General features: G+C 36.1%; 2 protein-coding genes across 4 annotated transcripts; both read right to left on the bottom strand.

The window, feature by feature from the left end:
• Positions 1-4,338: 4,338 nt before the first annotated feature.
• On the bottom strand, positions 4,339-4,957 carry LOC136223450 (ubiquitin-like protein 5). The gene is made up of 2 exons (XM_066011453.1): positions 4,628-4,957; positions 4,339-4,549 (listed from the first exon to the last, which is right to left on the bottom strand). The coding sequence occupies exon 1, from the start codon at positions 4,868-4,870 to the stop codon at positions 4,649-4,651; it is 222 nt and encodes a 73-aa protein (XP_065867525.1). The 5' UTR covers positions 4,871-4,957; the 3' UTR covers positions 4,339-4,549; positions 4,628-4,648.
• A 7,573-nt stretch (positions 4,958-12,530) lies between these two features.
• Positions 12,531-21,623, bottom strand: LOC136221575 (uncharacterized). 3 transcript variants are annotated; one of them, XM_066008948.1, is made up of 19 exons: positions 21,201-21,621; positions 20,392-20,495; positions 20,173-20,259; positions 20,016-20,091; positions 19,837-19,911; positions 19,710-19,763; positions 19,423-19,482; positions 19,209-19,325; positions 18,304-18,398; positions 17,986-18,194; positions 17,350-17,447; positions 16,961-17,064; positions 16,639-16,804; positions 16,162-16,284; positions 15,750-15,832; positions 14,551-14,689; positions 14,360-14,389; positions 14,064-14,134; positions 12,531-13,622 (listed from the first exon to the last, which is right to left on the bottom strand). In XM_066008948.1, the coding sequence occupies exons 1-19, from the start codon at positions 21,234-21,236 to the stop codon at positions 12,824-12,826; spliced, it is 2,526 nt and encodes an 841-aa protein (XP_065865020.1). In that variant the 5' UTR covers positions 21,237-21,621; the 3' UTR covers positions 12,531-12,823. The 3 variants fall into 3 exon arrangements, with proteins under 3 accessions (XP_065865020.1, XP_065865019.1, XP_065865021.1); XM_066008947.1 differs by having other exon boundaries at positions 12,531-13,625; positions 21,201-21,620; XM_066008949.1 differs by lacking the exon at positions 12,531-13,622 and having other exon boundaries at positions 14,264-14,389; positions 21,201-21,623.
• Positions 21,624-21,848: the final 225 nt, after the last annotated feature.

Below are 21,848 nucleotides of genomic sequence, written 5' to 3'. Positions count from 1 at the left end.
TATGTTTTGGAAGCTTTATACGGTAGTTTAGAAACATCTTGGTATAAAAAGGTGAATCCAATCCATAGCTCGGACTCCGACTCTATCCTTGAGTAGAATGGTACCTTGCAGGCCTAGTAATATTTTTAGCTGTTGACTGAATGCTTTGTCCCTAAGAATTGTTGGGTCCTGAGTGGGCTGAATCTAGCACCATTTTAAATAGAAGTAGGAGATTTTTGTTTGAGTTTAATGCTGTAAAATCAGGTTGGCTTGCAATTTTCGTATTAGACAACATCATGTGGATTGAACCCCTCTTCTCCTCGATTGACTCTTAAAATTAATATGTTGAGACGTCGTTTTCAGACAGGAACTGCTTTGGCGTGGGATGTATTGTCCGTGACCACAATATCTCATGGTTTTTCTGGTTGTGTCAAAAAAACAAGTTACACACAATACTGTCTTTAAAGCTTTCAACTTCTTCTAGTTGACCTATCCATAATTGTACAACTCTTCAATTATGCTTTCTACATTCATTTTGGTTTGGTTTAGTTTTGTGACATGCTCACCAAGTAAGGTTCACCATTTTCTTACAAACACTTAGTTATTATTAAATGAATTAGAGTTTATTCATTTATGAGTTGAGAGAGTTGAGTCTTAAAAGGTCGATCCATCTAATCCATATGATAAATAGATTGGGACAGGAGTTAGTTGGGTTGACGGGTAACAAAGTTTCCCCTTCGTAGTAGTACTACGTTCTGCTTTCGCACGCACATGGGCTCAGGCTTTCGGTAAAGGAAGTATGCACACCTTATATGATCGAATTGCTCATAAGACATCAGATGGTCCAATTCAGTTTAGCCTTCTTTGTCCCCTTAACTCATTTAATGATTTGTAAAAAAAAAACGGAAAAAAAAATTTAAGAAAAATGGAAAATTGTGGAAAACAAACAAAAAAACCGAAAAAGGGAAAAAATATGAAAAGAGTAAAAACATGAAGAACAATAAAATAAAAAGTTGAGAGTAATCAATGGAGCCGGATAGAATCAACCATGATACAATGAGAAAATGTAATACATTATAGAATCAAGGGTTAAGGTGCAAAAATACCCCTAACGTTTTGGGTTAGAAGCAATTTTAGTGCAATTTTACCCCTAACGTTTGTAGCCAAGAGCAATTTTACCCCTAACGTTGATAAGTTGGGTCAATTTCAGAAATAATTCATCAAACTGTCTTCTCGGTCATGAATCTTATCATCTACACTTCACATGTGCGTCATTTTATCAGTAACAAATCATAAACATATGTTGGGATGTGAAAAAAAAATTTAAAAAAAAATAAAAAATATACTGTCTTTTGTACGAATTAGATAAAAAAAATTCAAAAAATTCACCGAATTTATAAATATTAATCTCAAATTCTATTATTAAATTATAAAAAACATGAAATATTTTTTTTTAGAATGAATTGATATGCAATTGGTACAAAATAATGAATAAAAATAGTGTTTTATAATAGTGTCTGAAATTGACCCAAATTACCAACGTTAGGAGTAAAATTGCTCTTGGCTACACACGTTAGGGGCAAAATTGCACCGTTTTAGACGTTAGGGGTAAAATTGCTCCTGACTCAAAACGTTAGGGGTATTTTTGCACCTTAACCCTAGAATCAACCACTCTGAACAGACCATAGTTTCAAAAGGAGAAAACAAATAGTTAGGACATGTCATTCACAGTAGAAGGTAAGCAAACAAGAATCATACAAAATCAACAAGTATGATCTGGAGAAGCATATTACAATCCTGGTTGGTTGCCACACTTTTTTAATGGAGTATGTCTATATAAACCCACAATATATATAGCTAAAGAGATGTTCCAACAGCAAACTCAGCAAAAAATCATTGATGGTATGCCTTCACATCATAGGCATCCAATCAATAAGGATTAATGTAGTTGGAGGATAATATTGCAACATGATGATTATGTGGACCACACTGGAAGCAGACAAAGATATTAATGGGATTTGAATATCAACTAATTTCGTATTCCAAATGCAAATTATGTTTTTATTTAATGTTTATCTATTGGGGTTAGTCAAGTTCAACATAATGAATGAGAATGCCAAATTTGATTATGCAAACCAAACTAAAGTGAAAAATACTATTTCCATAACTGTCTTGCGTGATTAGCTAATGGACAATAGTCATGATTAAAGACCACCAGTGGACCTAGACTGACATCGGTTATGATTGAAGCTTAACTATAAAGCAAATGCCCTGATATAAAGACAGTGAAGGAAGAAAAAGAAAAAAAAAACATAGTAATTATAAAAGGTCAATTACATGGCGTATTGACACTAAATATTTCCAACTAAAATGCAAAAAGTGAAAAGTTTGAGTTGCATGTAGACTAAAATCACTAGCATGGATATAACAGTCAGACTAACAATTTATATATGGTTCACCCCTTTTCTAATCGAAGCTGCTGTATCCAAGAGAAGTTAAGCTAATGAAAGCTCAACATTACTTGCTTGAACACTCTGGAAAATGAGAGATAGACTAACCATTTAGAAACTTTCCTTACTCTACATTGAGCAAATCTAAAGAACTGTTGGTCCAAAAGCTATGAAGTTGTTAGATTGCAATCCTACTCATATCAAAAATATATATTCGGATATCAATTCATATATCAGATATCGAGTAACTTTATCAAGTCAAGTGCAGATATGATAAAACCCTCAGAATGATGTGGTATGCCTTGTCATCTATGAATTATCTTTACTTTGGCTGTACATTTTCCTAACCATTTAAGATTTTAGTTTATCAAGGGTAATACATGTTAATCATTAAGTTTAGGAAAAATAAAAGATATTGAACTTAATTAAACCACAAAATGATTTTTGGAGCACATAAATTCCCTGTGTGTGTGTGTGCACATTGTGTGTTTGATTGACGTGGATATATGAATAGGGGCATATGTGGATCTAGACACAGGAAGCCCAGCACATCCTGGCCTAACAAAGGCACACTCGCTCCCTCAAAAGCAGCTACAAAGACAAAGGGGCAGATCAGATATTTCACCACATTGAGAGCTACAAACACTCTCATTTATGATAAGGTAACTACTCCCTTTACTTTTTTTTTTACCATTCCCTTCAATATAATCTGACTTGACCATCAGAGGTTCTACAAATTACATCATATATATAACAAAACCTAGTGCAAAAGGCTCCTATTATGTGGAGTCTAGGAAAGGTTTGGGCCTATTTGGCTGTAATAAACGCAGAATTCCCCTGTTTTTTGCAAGAGGCTGTAAAATTTATGACCTAGTGATTATATGGTGAAACTATACCATAGCATCGAGGCCCAACAATAACACATAAGAAGGTAGGTACACACTAAATACACTAAATGCATTCAAAATCAGGCAATCCTAATTTCTAAGTTTGGGGACCTGCTATATAGCATCCAGCAATTTTACCTACTTCAACTGATGAAAATCAATAGTGACATTTCCTCTTAATCAATAATCTAAGTATCTAACATAATTGTTGATAAGATAGGTAGTAGGACTTATTCCTCTTCTAGTATGTAATGTAGTATACTGATTTCTTTTATTTGCCTCTTAATGTCTTTAAGTTTTTCTTCAGATGCAGAGTCAGTATTTTAAGATATTTGAAGATAACCTGACTAAAAATCAGTGTGAATTCTCTCTAAATATACCACTTAAACAAGAAAAATGTAACCAAACTGGAACTATTTCCATTGAAATATTAGCATTAGTTAGTTTAAGAACTTAAATGGAAGAAGGAGACGCTTGAACTGAAAGGGGAAGGTGAATGAAGCATGATGTGGAAGTACAGCTAAAGCTATTGCAGGTGAAGACTGCCTTAGTTCTGTTTCAACCCAGCATGAGTAAATATTCTGTTGAAGTTGATTAAGCAATACTGATGGGTCGAATAGGGTTCCTTGCTTGCAACATAAATGAAATTGGGAAAATCAAAGAAAAACACTAGTATTTTTTTAAGACCTACAGCATTAAACAGAATATTTGGAAACTTCTTTCAGAGTTTTATTCAATATGATAATTACAGACAGCATGTATTAAATTTCGTCACCTAAAACAGTAACTTATCAGCTTTGACCCCATAAATGAAAGCATGTATCCCTAGCCAGTATCTGCCAAAAAGAGTTAAATGATTCTAGAGGTGTATTTCATTGACCTAAAACTAAATTCCAATCGAATATAGCAGTGAATTAAATAGTAATGTATGGTTCTCATTATCCTTTTATGACTCATCCATAATTTGCTCAAGGCTATGGTATGCAGAGCTCTGATATAAATAAATAGAAGACTATCTGATCTACTATAACAACTAAAATAGCATATAAATAAATGATAAAGCATCAAAATCAGTACAACAGTTTTGAACATGTAGATATATAAGCTGATTGTTAAATGGACGATCAAGTAAGCAAAATTACACAAAACGTACTTGGCTGGAAAAAGAAATTTTTAATCACGAAAAAGCTGAAGCCTCAAATAGGGCATCTAGCAGAAAATATCAGCATAAACCTGCAAAGCATAGGGAAAAATTAGAAACAAATAGGGCAAAGTAAATGTTGAATTAGGATGAAAAAAGTAGAGAAGTACCTAGCAGTAGGGGAGGGGAATTCAGTTGTAGTAGAGCTCAAGGCCCATGCCGTCGTGAATTTCGTAATCCTGGAGGGTAATGTGATCCTTGTAGATTGTGTACCATTTCTGGATCCTAATCTTTTCGGGTCGGGTACCAGTCTGAGCGGCAACGAGCTTCTTAAGATCGCCGATGGTGTCGTCTTCGTTGCATTTAACTCTGACCTTCTTACCCAGTCTGTCGTTCAAAATCACCTCTATCATTTTGGCAAAAGAATCAGGAAAATGCAAAGAGCCAGAGAGTGGTTTTGGCTTCCTTGACCCCGTGATTTTAATTTTCCTGTTTCTTCTGCATGAATTGTCCAGAAGATTCGTCACTCTCCACGTGGCGGAATTTGGTTGGTTCTTTTACAGCCGCATAAAATATTTCACAATATGAGAAATTAGTAGCAAACCCTTGCTTTAAGAAAGCGGATTGCTTTAAGATCCGCTTGTTTGCTAGAGGTACACGAGGTGCTAGATGGCGCGCTTGGATGCTCATGGGGCTCAACTGTATTAGTATACTTATACTGTCACTTAGATATTGCTAGTAAAGGAGATTGTGGGTAGATCACGGGTTTTCTGACTCTTCTTCAGACATGGATTTACTAATATTTTTCGTGCTTCAGACCTCATCGGGAGGGAGTGACAGTGGACCCTAACGTACCTAGGGCTTCCATGTGGCCATCGATCTCTAGGGAGAAGATAGAGAATCAGGTGAGAGAATTTCAACGTGGGATTGATAGATTGACGGCTGATGAGGTACAATTCCCATTTAATTATAAACCACTTTGCAATTAAAATATATTAATTTACTTTTACAGTAATTTAGTTGTATACGTATGCAGGTGATGTGAATATCGTATGGTCATGGTGCCGTATCCCGCACTCAAAGGACCATATACACCAGATGGATATGATACCGGGATGTGATCGAGCCTTACATGCCTGAGAGATGCATCCACCAGTTGGGGTATGTGCAGACAGTTCCTCAGCAGATTTTCAGGCCCTCTAATGTCGTGCGTCCCTGGTCTAGTATGAGGCATCGGGTTGAGGTGCCAGATGTGATTGCATTAAATTGTTGGGGAGCGTTTCCGAATGGTTCACTGCTCAACATATCTCGGTTAACTCCCGCTCGGACTCCTTCAGCATGCGACGAGTCGTACATGCATTGGTACACCCGTCATTCACATTCCCGTCTCATGAACGACATTCGTACACCCACACCGACTGTTAAGACTCGTAGGAACAGTGAGATGGTAAGTGATTTTGATTTTAATTATATTGGTTCACAAATATAATTAAAGTTAATTAATGACTGTTTGTTTTTTCTTTTTGTAGTAGGTTATTCGTTTTTCTAACCTAACCGAAAATGTTTTAGAAGCGCTTAGACCATATAATAAGGATGAGGCGGCGAAGTGGACGGATGAATTGGAGCACCTTATATGTGCTTGGCATTTAACCAAATGATTTGGGACTGTATTCTGAGTTTTTATTCTTATATTTGTAGGGATTATATTGTTCATTTCGTTTTATTTATCTGATTTTTTTTTTTAATTTCTTAATATCTTAAACCAAAGTTTTCAATTTCTTAATATCTTAAACCAAAGTTTTAAAGTACTTTCTATAATTATTAAGTGTGATAATAATGTTTCTTTTGATAAGAGGATCTTAAATGAACTGAAACATCAATAAACTGTAATATTATTGAACTGTAACATCAATAAACTGTAACATCACTGAATTGTAACATCATTTCACCTGAAACATTAATAAACTCTAACATTACTGAACTGTAACATCACTGAATTGTAACATCATTTCACCTAAAACATTAATAAACTGTAACATTACTGAACTGTAACATCACTGAACTGTAACATCATTTCACCTGAAACATTAATGAACTATAATATTACTGAACTGTAACATCAATAAACTGTAACATTACTGAACTGAAACATTAATAAACTGTAACATTATTGAACTGTAACATCACTGAACTGTAACATCATTTCAACTAAAACATTAATAAACTGTAACATGAACTGTAACATGAATAAACTATAATATTACTAAACTGTAACATCAACAAACTGTAACATTACTAAACTGAAACATTACTAAAATGTAATATCACTGAAATGAAATTACAAACACAATAATAATAACAAAATACAAAAAAAAATACAAAAAAATATATATCCCCCTGTGCTCTCCAATTAGCATACAAGTTGTCCCATCCTGCTACGCTATGCTGATGAAATCTCGACCAGTAATCTAGTATAGGGGTACCGAAAAACCACTAGATAAATCTAAATGAATAAAGTGTCCGTAGTAATTCCCTAAATGAGCTATAACAATCTCACGTTCTAGTATTGTAACAGTAGAGGGTGCATACAACGGTAACACTGTACCACATGACATCAAGTTTTGCCAACCCCCATACCCGAAGAAGAACACAACAACATTATACAACGTTGCAATTAGGGCTGTAAACGAGCTGAACCGAGCTGAGCTTTGGCCTGGCTTGAGAGTTTCTTATCGAGCTCAAATCGAGCTTCGAGCTCGGTTCGAGCTCAATTTGTTGTTCGAGCTCGACTCATTTAGCAGCTCGATTGTTCACGAGCTGCTCATAAGCCGAGCTCGTTTATCGAGCTCACGAGCTTGCTCACGAACAACTTATTTTATCGGAGCGGTTACGGTAGATGAACGACGGACGACGCCAAGATGAGACGACGGGCACGCCAGTAAAGAGAACGAAGATAGAGCGGCGGTCAAAGGTACGAATCCCAACCAAGGAAGAGGGGGCAGATGAGGAAAGCGCTTACCACAAGATTTGTCTCCAAAAGAGCAAGGAAGAAGGAGAACAGAGAAGATAGCATCGATCGGAGGTTTTCCATAGACTATTTTGCACTGTATGCTCGGCGAAAATATAGAGGTTGTGAAGAAGGGAAGATGGAGGCGGTAAAGGATCATTTCTAACCCTAATGCTTTAGACTACTGGCTATAAAATATCAAGGAAGTGACTTAACTTTTAAGCACCGCCTCTCTTTTTTCCCTTTTAACCTGAATAACATAGCTATATATTTCACTGCAACCCTATTTTTACAGCGACTTAACTTTACCAGCTATTCCAATAGACAACCATTCAGTAAAAGACAAAGATAATAATGATAATAGAGTTGTTGTAAGGGTTGCTGTAAAACAAAGAATAAATTGTTTTGATAAACTAAAAACAATGGATCTAACCCTGTCTATCTCTAACCTCATCATGGGCCACAGATTTCTAATTAATTTTATGGGCCTTAAATTATAATTTTTATTGTATGTAAACATAATTTGTATTATTCACGAGCTTTTATTGAGTTTCTTCATGAGCTTTTATCGAGTTTGTTCACGAGCCTATAATCAAGCCTACTTGCGAGCTTTCGAGCCGAGTTTTGGGTTGCTTAAGCTCGGCTCATTTACGAAACAAGCCAGTAAATCGTACTCACAAGCGGCTCGTTTAAAAATCAAGCTGAGCCGAACCGAGCTTTTATCGAGCCGACCACCGAGCTGCTCATGAGCGACATGGCTCATTTATAACCCTAGTTGCAATCGGATACAAGTCATCCCAAACAAACATCCAATGTGCTTCGGTACATACTGAATCATTCCATCTAATACGAGTGATTGTTGCATCAACCCCGTCAATGTATACTTGCCCATATAGTGCAAAGTTAGTAATAATTTCATTTCTTATGCACTGTCTAACTAAATGGCAACTTTGTTGACTGTCAAAATAATGTCCGCAACAACACGAAACCCACAATTGTCATCAGCTATCACATCGAGGTATGATTCGACATATGGCTTAATTATTCCAACTATTTTATCAAAATGTACATAATCAGAAATGTCAGTTTGGCTACCATTTGCATTGTTGTTATAATATATTGTAAGAGTTAATAAGAAGTTTATTTTGTAAATATGATTATGTGTATGAAACATTACCAGTTGTAGCAGCATTATGTGCGGATGATGATGAGCTTCTCCCACGACTCCGAGACGAACTAGATGACCGAGCATGTCCACGACCCATGTCACGATACTCCCAGGCACTCGGCATTTGTTTGGTTGATGAACTACCTTTAGTTCATCCTTGAACATTTATTTTCACCTCCGGTTCACTTTATTTGGCTTGGTCCGGGTGCAGTTGATCGTGAAGCATTAGAGAAATATTCCGCATAAAGGTTGAGTCGCTTTTGTCGATTTTCTCGACCAATGAGTGAAAGTACATCGATCCTCTGTCCCCTTCTCAGACTGGACGTTGTCATCAGTGTGAGCACAACCAATGACAAATGTCTTCCAAAAAACGTGGACACTGGCAACACTGATCGGGGTACGAGAATCTACCGCTTTTCTGATCTCACATGCACATGGGATCTGATGAGAGGTTCTCAGCATACAATCGCAATGCTCGTTCACTTCATCACTCAAACCACTCATATGCTCGTACTCATCACTAATCAACTGCAAACAGTGGTGGGACACTTTGAACGTCAAGTAGTTCATCAGAAATCCAGAGTACATTACTCTTTTACGATGTCTTGACTGCTCAAGACCGTACCTGATAAGAAGAAAAAACATACTATCAGTCAAAATATATATTAATAAATTCAACTTACATAACAACAGTTTAAAAAATTGAATCAACTTATACCTGATATTAGTCCATTGATATTCAATTTTCTTGTGAACTTTTATCTAGACCGTATCGAAGGCTCCTATGGAGGAATTTAGCCATTGCTTTAAACCCGTATGTTTGCTCTCCACTCTACAAGAAGTTGTGTTGCCAAAATGTAGGACATTCTTCGTCCATGCAACAACGAACTTCTCCTTATGCACTAACCATGTATCCTCAACGTAAGAGACAACATTTTGGTATTGCCTCCACATCGTATCGTTCATCTTTCTCAAATTCTTCTTATATTCAGCTAGGGTTTGGGATTGTATTATCCTTCTCCATTTTCCATTCTTGAATGTACTGGCATAATCCTTATCTTTATTGATTAATTTGTAGACTTTATCTTCTACATCCTTGTTTATATGCCACGTACATAACGAGTGTGCTGTATATGGAAAAACCTCTCTGATCGGCCTCAGCATCCCCAACTCCCTATCAGTCACAATAACCATCGGGTTCACATCAAACCCGATCAAAGACCTCGGCCTCTCCATGACCCAACGATAGCTCCACTCAGTCTCATGATTAATAATCGCATAAGATATCTTAAAGTTGGTGTTACATGGAGTCATCCCAATAATTTCAATAAATGGCATTTTGTACTTGTTAGTTTTATACGTTGAATCAATGTCAATGTACCAGTAGTACGTCCGAAATAATTCTACTGAGTTTGGATGTGCCATAAACAAATGCGTCACACCAGACTTAGGATCAGCTAATGTTGAATGAACGTACCTATTCTCGATTGCTAGATGGAAAAATTGACTAGCCACGTCTCTACCCTCAAACCTCTCCTTCCTCAGGTGCACATGTTTAATTGTTGGGTTGTCTGTTGGATAATTTTCTTAAATTGATGCCAATATAGCATATGGCTTTACTTGAGCCGAAATCATGTCATGCACAATTTTTTTAGATGCGGGACGGAGTCCGCTTGTCTGTCGGTGTCCCTCTGGATAAACAACCATTGTATGATTATGCATACATGTTATCCCTGCCTTAACCAAAATCCCCCAACCAGGAAAGTCTGGGTATTGAATGACTTTAATCTGGAATTTACAATGACACGCTTTAGTTTTGGTTCTCCTTATTAAAGAATCTTCAGCAATCTTCATAACTCCTCTATAACGTTCACCTCGTGAACATTTCAAGAGCTTATGCTTTCCGCCATGTTTGTGGGAAGAAATTATTAGCTCGACACCATTCTCAATTGCAACGCTTTTAGCCCATGCAATAGCTTCGGAGCTTGTAGGGAAAACAGTGTCCGTAAGGAAACGACCACTGTAATCAATACCGTTAACATACCAATCTTGTAATGGCACCTGAAATTAAATTAAATGCATAGTATTAGTTAAAAATAGCTTAAACATGACAAGTTTGGCAAATTCGGAAAATTTCAACCCCCCATAAAAGGGGACGAGTATCGTACCCATTTTACCAATGGGAAAACGAGTACACTACCCGCTTTCCCATGGAAAAAAATGGGTGCACTACCCATTTTTTCCCATGGTTAAAACGGATACAGGTGCAGCACCCGTTTTTCCTATAGGACGGATACAAATAATTAAAAAATAAACGTTTTTCCTATAGGACGGATACAAATAATTAAACGCCACCATTTTCTATTCTAGGTGCAACTTTTCTTTCTTTGGCCACCATTTTCTGTTCTCTATGCATTTCGTCTTCAATTTATATTGATCTGTGTTCGCTTTTTGTAATAGTTCAACAGATGTAAGAATCATAAATGTTACTAAATCATACTCATTTTGTTTCACAATATATGTTTTTTTAAGATTAAGGTACAGAAATTAAGAAATATAATTAATTTTAAATGAAAAAAAATTGTTACCTTGTATTAATTGCATCAATTAATTACTTTTTATCTATTCCTATAATAAAAAAAACAATTTAAATAAAAATATATTTAGTAAAAGTCAATTAATATGCATAAATTTAATCGGGTTAAGGTGCAAAAATACCCCTAACGTTTTGGATCAGGAGCAATTTTACCCCTAACGCCTAAAATGATGCAATTTTGCCCCTAATGCTTGTAGCCAAGAGCAATTTTACCCTTAATGTTGGTAATTTGGGTCAATTTCAGACACTATTATAAAACACAGATATTTTTGTTCATTATTTTGTACCAATTGCATATCAATTCATTCTAAAAAAAAGATTTCATGTTTTTTATAATTTAATAATAGAATTGTAGGTTAATATTTATAAATTCGGTGAATTTTTTGAATTTTTTTATCTAATTCGTACAAAAGACAGTATATTTTTTATTTTTTTTATTATTATTTTTTTCATATCCCAACATATGTTTATGATTTGTTACTGATAAAATGACGCACATGTGAAATGTAGATGATAAGATTCATGACCGAGAAGACAGCTTGATGAATTATTTCTAAAATTGACCCAATTTATGAACGTTAGGGGCAAAATTGCTCTTGGCTACAAACGTTAGGGGTAAAATTGCACCATTTTAGACGTTAGGGGTAAAATTGCTCCTGACCCAAAACGTTAGGGGTATTTTTGCACCTTAACCCAATTTAATCAAAATGTCATTGAAAAAAAAAAAATCTTTAATATGTGACAATCAAATATCCACTTCCCTACCATCTATCACCACTATTAAAGGTAAGAATCATGGTTAAATCAATAAAAGTGCAATGCAACAAATTAAAATTTTAATTCATAACTAAATAAAAGTTATAAAAATCAAAATAATACAAAAGAAAGCCTGACCTTGAACTCAAGCTTTTGAGACCAATTCCAAACTCAACTCATGCAAGCTTGAACATATTCAGACCGGACCAAACCAATTCTTAAATATACATGTTAAACCAACCCATAAAACACAGGCTTAAGCAGGCTGGACTCAGGAACAGGTCTAGTTTAGACAGAACCCCTCTAGAATCCTTGTAAACAGAAAACATGTACCCATATCCAGAATTATTTTCTTTACAGTAGAGGCCCTTCATAACAAGCAAGTCAGAGGCGATTAGATCCCATAATTCAAATCTTCAAACAAAAAAAAGTATCAAACCGAAGTCCAATAAAACAACAATTTGGGGCTCAAAATACCGATAAGAGAAAGCAGACGTGCAAGAAAATAAATAAATAAGAAAAAGAAAAGGCACCAAAGAACGATAATAACAAGAATAAACTATAAATATGATGAGGAAAACCTGCTAGTCGGCAATAAGAAGAAACAAAACCTTGAATAATAATAATAAACAACAATTGGAGTAACAATATTATCACCTAATAACAGTAAAATCATAACACAGCCTACCATCCGATCCCCCATTCCGAAACAAAAATACACTGTACTGTACACATGTCTGCTGCATTGTGTGAGCCCTTTTTCGACGAACGATGGGGTCCTTGGGCAGTAGGATCCAAATTTTCAGGTGGGTCCAAACCAGACAGGATCATCCCCACCTTCACTCGAGAACAGCAACCTCTTGATCAACCCTCCAATAGTTCGTGTCATTAAATTCTTTAATCCCTGCCCCACCATCCTCGGGATTTTCCTTTTCTGCCATCGGTACCATATTCCTCTTCAGAGCCCCTGCTTCACCGACTATACCCTCCTTCAGAGCTTGTTCCATCGCCTTCTCGGTTCCTTCTAATTCCACACCAACAAATTCAACATCCTCTTCAAACAATGATGGCACTGGCACTGCTTCTGACTTGCCACTTGTGACGCTGCTCACTGATCCATCACTAGGACCCTCCTTTGATGGTGATGAGCCATTTGGTAGTATGGATTCTCCACTTGCCGGAGATTCATCAGCAGGCATCTCAACTTGACTGGTAAGACTCGGATCGGAATTATCATGGTCTTCAAACGGATTCACACTAGATCCACCTATTTGCAAATCGGATGATTCTCCCCACCCTACCCATTCAGGCAAAGGCCTCTCCCCAAATAAGTCCTCATTGTCTGGAGTGTCGAATCTGAAAAATCCAATCTCTTGTGTAGTTGACTTCTGTTCCTGAGTAGAACTACCATTGGTAAAGTTCATGTTGGAAGTAGATGCAGAATTAACAGAATGTTCTTGGCTCTCAGTTAATTCTTCATCTTCTCCAACTACCACCTCATCATCACTACTGCTGTTTCCACCGTTAGCATTTCCGTTCAAGTTTACCTCATCCATCATTTCAGCAGGGGATGTACTGACAGGGGCATTACCAGCTTTGTCATCTTGAAAGGCAAACCAGTTTGAATTTGTGAATAGACTGCTGCAATTGATAACAAATTATATGTTAATAATCCATGAAACAATTGGTCACAACTTTTTCATATAAAATTGTGAGCTGGGATGAATTTGTACGAAGAATTTTCCAACTTCCGTTTTTTAATTTTTATTCTAGATCACTTCAAACCCATTGTCAAATTCAAGCCAAAAAGTTCATTCAGTAAAATTTATCCCTGTGCAAAAACTGCGTGACCTAATCCTCGAGATCAGAAAGATAAGTATCTCAATTGACGTGTTAGACTTTTGACATGGCTCCCCAACCTAATATGATTCAGTACACAATTCAATGATACTTAACAACTCTTACAGAGAATTCAATTCAACTTCCCCTGGCATTCAATCTACAAGTTGGACGAAGCAAGATGGAGGGAGGAACTTCTAGAACATTTAACTGAAATTGTTCAGTGGCTAAAAGACTCACCTCCCTTGGTCATCACCAAGCCTCAAGGATGCTATAACAACTTCAGCAGACTCATCATCAAAGTAGACATCCTGCACATCAAAACGCCAGACAAAAAAATTTAACATTCAATTTGACATCAAAATACATCCCTTCCCATTCGCATTTATTTATCTGGGTTACACCTTTCTTTCTTTTTGAAAAAGAGGTTCACATCTTACCAGTACTAATAATCTTTATATAGATAAGAACATCATTATCTCCCTGCCAAAAGGCAGAGATAGAGATAAGGATTGGAGATGGGATCTAACTGTTACCTCGTCATCTCGATCAAGGCCACCATTGTCCTGCAACCATGATAAGAAGAGATATCAAGTTATTCTTTTTAACCTTGACAAACTATAGGTCTTGCAACGACAACAAAGAAAAGCAAACAAACACAGAAATAAGGAAATGAGATCAAAAAAAAGAAAATAATCATGTAACAGAAGTTAAAATTGCAACAGACCTCTTCATTGTCCTCATTCCCATACATTTTGTATCTAAAAGCCTGTAAGTTGTTCGCTAGAGCAGCTACATCATAATCTCTGTCATGAAGATCATCCTCATCACTATCTCTTGTTCTATCTTGTAATGCTGTTGGGCGGCTGCACAAAAGAAACAAATAGAAATAGTAAACATCAATCTAAGAAAGTCAAGGTGGCACTTGTCAAATTCAAACTCTATAATATTACAAGACACGCCCATGAGAGAAAAATGCATTAGAATACAACTATAATTGAAAAAAAGAAAACAGGAGTTAATCTGATCTTCTCCAAAAAAAAGGTAGGTTAAATTTGTTACTTAACCCAAAAAAGAAATTGAACTGACAGCCATTCAAAGAAGCTATCAAAATCCCCCAATTTGAACTCTAATACATTCTTCCATTCCTTAGTCAATAAATATACCCTAATCTTATTAGTTTACCAACTAAAGAAGTATGCTCAACTCGGCATCGTCAGTTCTATTTGTCAATTTAAAAAATACAAAAACTCAATTGCAATTGATAAGCATTTCTAATTGCTCCATCCCCAACAATTATCCAACAACAGGACCTACGTAAGGGAAAAAGAGACACATACAATTGTTAACTCAAAAATAGAGCAGTCACTAGTCGAGGAAAATGAAATTAAAATATCCATGAGAAAGAACTTCAAAATATTTTGAAGAACGGTGCCTCTGTCTCAATAAATTAGCAGTCCTACAAGGCAAGACATGATCAATCTCTTCAACATCACAATTTTTTGAGCAATTATGAAGATATATTGGATCAGAAACATATTCACAAGTGTTTGGACCTTTTAAAATGAATATACAATTCACAGATTGACACCATTTTTAAGTCTCCCATCATTGTCTCTTGGTTCGAATGGTAGTAAAAATAATAAGAAGAATTAAATTTGTTAGACATATAAAGGGCGGCCGGTGCACTACGCGTCCCCGCTAAGCGAGGATCCGGGGAGGGGTCCCACCACAAGGGTGTATTGGGGGCAAGCCTTCCCCTGCCAATTGTTTGACAAGAGGCCGCTCCTAAGACTCGAACCCGTGACTGCAGCAATAAATGTCGTTTCATTCACGAAATGCATACGAGTTTAGTAGAAAATCGCACTTGGAACACTATTACACGATCAGCAACGAATGCATCAAAGATGTTAGGCAAAGTTATACCCGCAAGCCCATCGGTAGACATTTTCAACAGCATTGCGCTCTAGCAGAACACTGGCTTGCCACTCATTCCATTCTTTATTTTCCTAAGAGTCAAACATATGTGTTAGGGAAAAAAAGTCATTATAAATAATTAACATTTCCAACGAGTATTAAGAGAGTAGAAATTATGTTTTTTTAAAAGAAAAAAAAATTAACATACACTAGCGCCTACTGCACATTTTTAAGGAAAAAAAAGCTAAAATATGGAATTATTAATCCCAGCTTGAGTATAGAATACTTTATAGTTATAAGAACAAAACTGTAACAAACAGCACATAAATGACCAATACTTGATCATCGTGAAGTGAGAAATTCCTGATTACAGAACTCGAAGTCTGAGGACAATCTAGAGTTACATTATATCACTACCCACCTGTAGATACTTCTGAATGTGGCAATTGGTGTTCCCCAACTGAACAAGCTTATTGGAAATTCGTGTAACATGACCAAGGTTTCCTGCCCGTGGTGCCTGTTTGCCAGCAGCAGGTACAGTTGGCTGCAAATGAATAGATACATCACCTACAGTTTAAAAATCTAATATAGTGTCTAAATGTTACAAATTATTTTGAAGAGTTGGAGACAAATATTTTTTGTTTCTATACCACGCATAACCCTGCCTCCCCAGGTCTGCTGCATAACTATAGTTAGAGTTATCTACGGTAAGAAAAGCTAATGCAGAGTCCAGCCACAACATATAGCGGTGAGAATCATGAGAGAGGAACCAAATAACAAATATTCCTAATCTACACATGTAGGGGGGTGAGGGGGAAACAGAACAGAAAAAATGTTAAGATATAAAGCTTTAACACCTAAATTTATTTTAATCAATGATGTACTAACTTCTACATACCTTATCAAGATCAGCTGATAAAGTGGGGTTTTGATCAGTTTGGAGTATTTTTCCAATAAAACCACAATCTCCAAGCAGATGATCAACCATGGCATCGCTCTTAGTTTCAAGACACGATATAATGATACTCTCCACATGATGATGTAAAGCATTATTGTATGGATATCTGTATCAATTGAAATAACATAAATTTTGAAGAGTTAGCAGTGAATTAAAATCAGAGCAAGATGCACTTTAAGGAGAAATAAAAGTCAGCTGGATACAAAATTCATTACGCAATCCATTCACAACTTCACTATCCCAAAATGAAGTACAAACTTACTGAAAAAACAGATCAATGACCCGTTTAACGGTTCCTGAGCTAACCAATTCCTTCTCAGTAGCTTCATTCCCTATTCTTAGCAGTACCGCAATGAACTCAACGATCTACAATAAAGCACGGGAAATGTTAATTCTCATGGAAAACAAAAAGAAAAAATAAATAGAACTATTTCCAGGCTAAACTACAATTTACACTGAATATGTACCATGCCCTAAAATAATAGAAAAAACCTATTGACATTGAAAGCTATCAGAAGTCGTCAATTCAGGAAATAAATGAAAATTCCGCGCCCATTTCTGCTAATCTAACTCCATTATAGCTAAATGAAAGGCTTATGTTCTGTGCTATTATGTATCAACCATCAAGTTTATGGATATATCTTCACAAACCTTTAGGCGATGCTTTCCAAGAGGAGGCTTCAGTTTTCCATAAGTCGTAGGTAAAATTTTCTCATCGGACATCACATTCAAAAGCATAAGCAAGTCACCTGCAGTAGGAGATTGGCAATTTTGAAAATTATTGACAAAGACAAAAGACCAATGGGGCGGCCCGGTCGCACTACGCGTCCCCGCTGAGCGAGGGTCCGGGGAGGGGTCCCACCACAAGGGTGTACAGGGGACAAGCCTTCCCTTGCCAATTTATTTGGCAAGAGGCCGCTCCTAAGACTCGAACCCGTGACCTCTTGGTCACACGACAACAACGTTTACCGTTGCGCCAAGGCTCGCCCTCTAAAGACAAAAGACCAATAAAAGAAAAAAAAAATTAATTGCCTCTTACTGTACCAAAAGTATGGACTCAATCTCAATGTCAAATGCAACTAGTGCATGTATAAGCATCAGAAATATGTATCTAGTAAAAGAGGACAGAAAATATGGTTTTGCTTTGTCTCCTCCACCTTCCCACCAAAATAGGGAGATATTGGAAAATCAGGAGTAAGTTACTATCTGCATGTCAAGAGCTTTTTGATACCACCAGCAACAGACCTTGTTCTTTATTTGTTCTCACAGAAAGTTACAAGCACTCACCAAGTTTAGGCAGCATTGCATTGATAGTCTCTGGATTGACAGGGACCCGAGACTCGTACATATGTTGACTTCGGAATGAATGCAAAAAGGGGGAAGAAATTGCAGATCTTTTTGGATCCAGTAACGATATACACACAGAAAGTGAGTGGACAAGGCCAGATTTTGAATTCGAATCTTCCAGAGCATGACTAAATATTCTTGCAACAAAACTGCATGAGAAAAAATAACAAGATTAGCATGAATTAGACATTTATCAAAAACGAAAATAGGAACTAACCAAACCATACAACAATCTCAAAGAGAACAAACCCCACAAACCTTGGACTAGACAGTTTAGAGGCCAAAGCTGAGGGAGCATTTCGGGTTATTGCACATAATGTTTCTGCAGCATTGGCATGAACTTCAGGAGGGCTCTGATCCACAGAAAATAAGATATCAGATGACTGAAACAAATGCAAAGGCTGAGATAGTACATTGAAAAGGATTTGCTATTAGTAATTATTACACATTTTTTGCTTCATTATTTGTTATCTTTTAAATTACCCTATGGATCTTACCCTTGTGTTCTTGGGCACGCTCTTAAAGCTCTGTTCTCAATCATAGTGGGAAAAAAACAGAGGAAATGAAAGAAAGCACATATTGAATCAATAGCTATATTGATGAATTTGTATAAACTCCATTAAAAATTCTACCAATTCAGTTTGAGACTGTCAAATAACGGCACCAAACATTTCAAATTGTTTCCAAGAAATTTACTGCAATACCTACACGTAATTAGTCTAGTCTATGAGTTGTGTAGTTAGTTTCTGTATTTTATAATCATCCATGTCTATATATTCATGCACATCTACATTTATGTACACGCTTATAGACATGGTTAGCCCAATCCTCCATCTAAGCCTATCAGGTTGTCAACTTTATGAACATATCATTTGGAAATGGTTTCAAGAAATTGGCATGAATTCTGTTAGAAAAACACTAAATACAGCTAATATATGGTCACAGCAGGAAACAGTGATGTAAAGCAATCAAATTAAGGGAGCGTTGATTCCATAAGCAAATAAACATACATATAATGTTAATTGCTTCACCATCCAACAGGATAAGTCAGCACATCAAAACTACTTACTCTCTTTGTACTAATAAGAGTGCGACATTTACAAGAGAGAGATAATTAACATAAAAAATAAGGATCGCTGACATTATAGAAGATTGACACTTACAGAAGGATTCAATTTGTCAACAATCATTTCTAGCAAATTGCTTTCAGCCAACCATTGCATAACATCAATAAAATTGGGATATACATGATCATCAGCCCCTACCAGCCGAACTAAAACCTGCATAATGCAGTTGATATCAAAAATCAAGAGTGAACATATTCAGAATCAATAACTTACAAAAGGAAAATGCTACAGAAGTGAAGTGCGTTGTGACCTCCATGATGGAAGTGATTCCAATTAAATCAACCAGTTGTCGGAAAACATCTTGATGTCCCTGTAGAAGTTAAATAGTTCAATGATATTTGTCATCTAAGAAACATAGTGAAGACAGCCTATACGACTATATGGTGACATGTTTCTACCAAAAAAAATATAATGCATCATTTAATTGAAATTGGATAACATCTCAAGACTCAAAAAACAAAGCACAAAACAGATCACGATACTATATCACATTATTGGAACAACAAAGAGTTCAGCAAAAATAAAAAATTTACTCACCTGAACATAGTTCATAAGTGGAACAGTCTTGCGTACCATAAGGCAAACGACAACCTGGACATATCAGGAAACAGCATCAAGCAATTGCTTTATCAAAAGGATATAGATGAAGCATTCCTCAGCATACCTTGCTGAAATAGCCAGCCAGCAAAGCACTATGAGGTCGGTTGGGTTCCAAAAAAGAGAATAGTAAGTCCATTAGCTACAATAGCATGAAAAATAACTGAAGATTAGGGGAAAAGAAGGTGATCATTCATTATAATCTGCATGCTTAAAACCCTAGAGAATGGAAAAAGTAAAAATTACCTCCTCTTCCTCCACTAATGTCTTAAGAATAACGTCAATTTCACATGTAAATATCTCACAGGCAATAAAAGGAAACCTATCAAAAGAAACTGGTTAGAGCGAAAATAGTAGATGGTGATACATTGAAGAATATATTTTGACATTAAAAGAGCTCTACTTAAATGCCCTTTTGCTTTCAGCATCCTCTGGAGATTCTTCAATAATATACCGCAATAACTGCTCAACCTGTGCTCTATCTCGTAAACTGCAAATAAAAAAATTTAGTATCACAATCCAATCAAAACAGCTTTTCAAAAAATCCAAAACAATGAAAAAAACAGAGAGAACAATCACGATGAGTAAAGAATCAACATGAAATATATCAAAGAAAATTTACAAATTGATCAGACGGCTGTTTAATGCTTTGCATTCTTGAATAATTTCTTCCTCATCCAGAAGCTCTTCCAATGTGAAATTTTCCTTGTCTAGTACTGATTCCACCTATAAAAATCAGTGCCAATTCAGGATGGAGAAACAGAAACCAAGTAAACAAAACAAATAACCATAAAAGCACTTTGCTGGTTTTCTTAAATCCCAAAGCATTTAATTCTGGGGGAAAAAACAAACAAATTGAACATGAATAATTGAAATTCATGAATTCACTTATAGCCCAGTACCATTGACACTAGAATTAGAGTGACTCAGAAAATTATCCTTGAGTAATGCTACTTTCAATTCAGAAGTCAAACAGCATACATAATCCAACTTTAACCATATTACAAGTCGTTCCCTCTATTTAGGAAACAAATGGACAGTAAGTGTACACTAAGACGGCATTCATGTCGATCAACAATTATTAGATACCTGAAACCATTGTTATAAATGCACTCAGTAAAACACCTGTTTTTTTTTCCTGCAGCTCCTATGCAACTAGAAGAACATTAATTAGCTAACACGCAACCAAAGCTACTCTTAGAGCCCATGTCGGTAAGTCAAAAACCAAATCCACTTACCTTCACCAGCAAGCTCAAAACAACAATTGAACCAGAAACAGAAGTAAAAACTAAATTCGAATCAGAATTCAAAACTCATTCGATAAAAACAAATAAGAAATCTACCAAAAAAACAATAACAGTCCACCGTATGGGTACAGCAAAGGTCAAAACAATATAAAAAGCAAATAGAGCAACATAAATTCTCACTTACAGGAGAGGCAGAGAGAGCTGTGAGCTTCCAAAACATATTAAAAGGAAGGGAAGAATCAGCAGAGAGCTAAAAGCGGAAGTCGTGTAGATCTATAAACCCTAAAGGAGCGAGCAGAAATATAGGTATAATTGAAGAAAGATTTAGATGGAGCTCAAGATTCTAAAGATTCGAGTAGTAGCTGGCGAAATAGTAGAAGGATGAAACCCTAAATACTATGAATAGAGAGATCGAAAGACAAGACTGTGAAATCGAGAGGACATGGAGAGAGAGAGAGAGAGGGAAAAGTAAAAATAAAATAAAAATCACAGAGAGAGAGCAGCTGCGAACAACAAAAGGTGGAGTTGGAGGAGAGGCGGAAAAGTACAAAAGAGGTACTCCGGAGTTCACAAAACCATTTCTTCAATTTCTAATCATATGATGCATGTGTATTTCTTTCCATTGTAAGCATGTATTGCTAATAAATTATTGGCTTAATATTTGAACCCACCTTTCAATTTGCCACAATAATCCAATGCCACCCTTAACTTTTCAAAAGGTACTTTAAACACCTCAATTTGAAAAAATGTTAGTGCCAAATTTAGAGATTCATTTATGCATTTTAGTCCATACTAGAGAAATTATAATGTACCTTATTTTAAGAGCAATTGT

Source organism: Euphorbia lathyris, chromosome 3, assembly GCF_963576675.1.
Source record: "Euphorbia lathyris chromosome 3, ddEupLath1.1, whole genome shotgun sequence".
Lineage (NCBI taxonomy): Eukaryota > Viridiplantae > Streptophyta > Magnoliopsida > Malpighiales > Euphorbiaceae > Euphorbia > Euphorbia lathyris.
The sequence above is the reverse complement of the archived record's forward strand: the minus strand, read 5'-3'. Positions and strand labels throughout refer to the sequence as shown.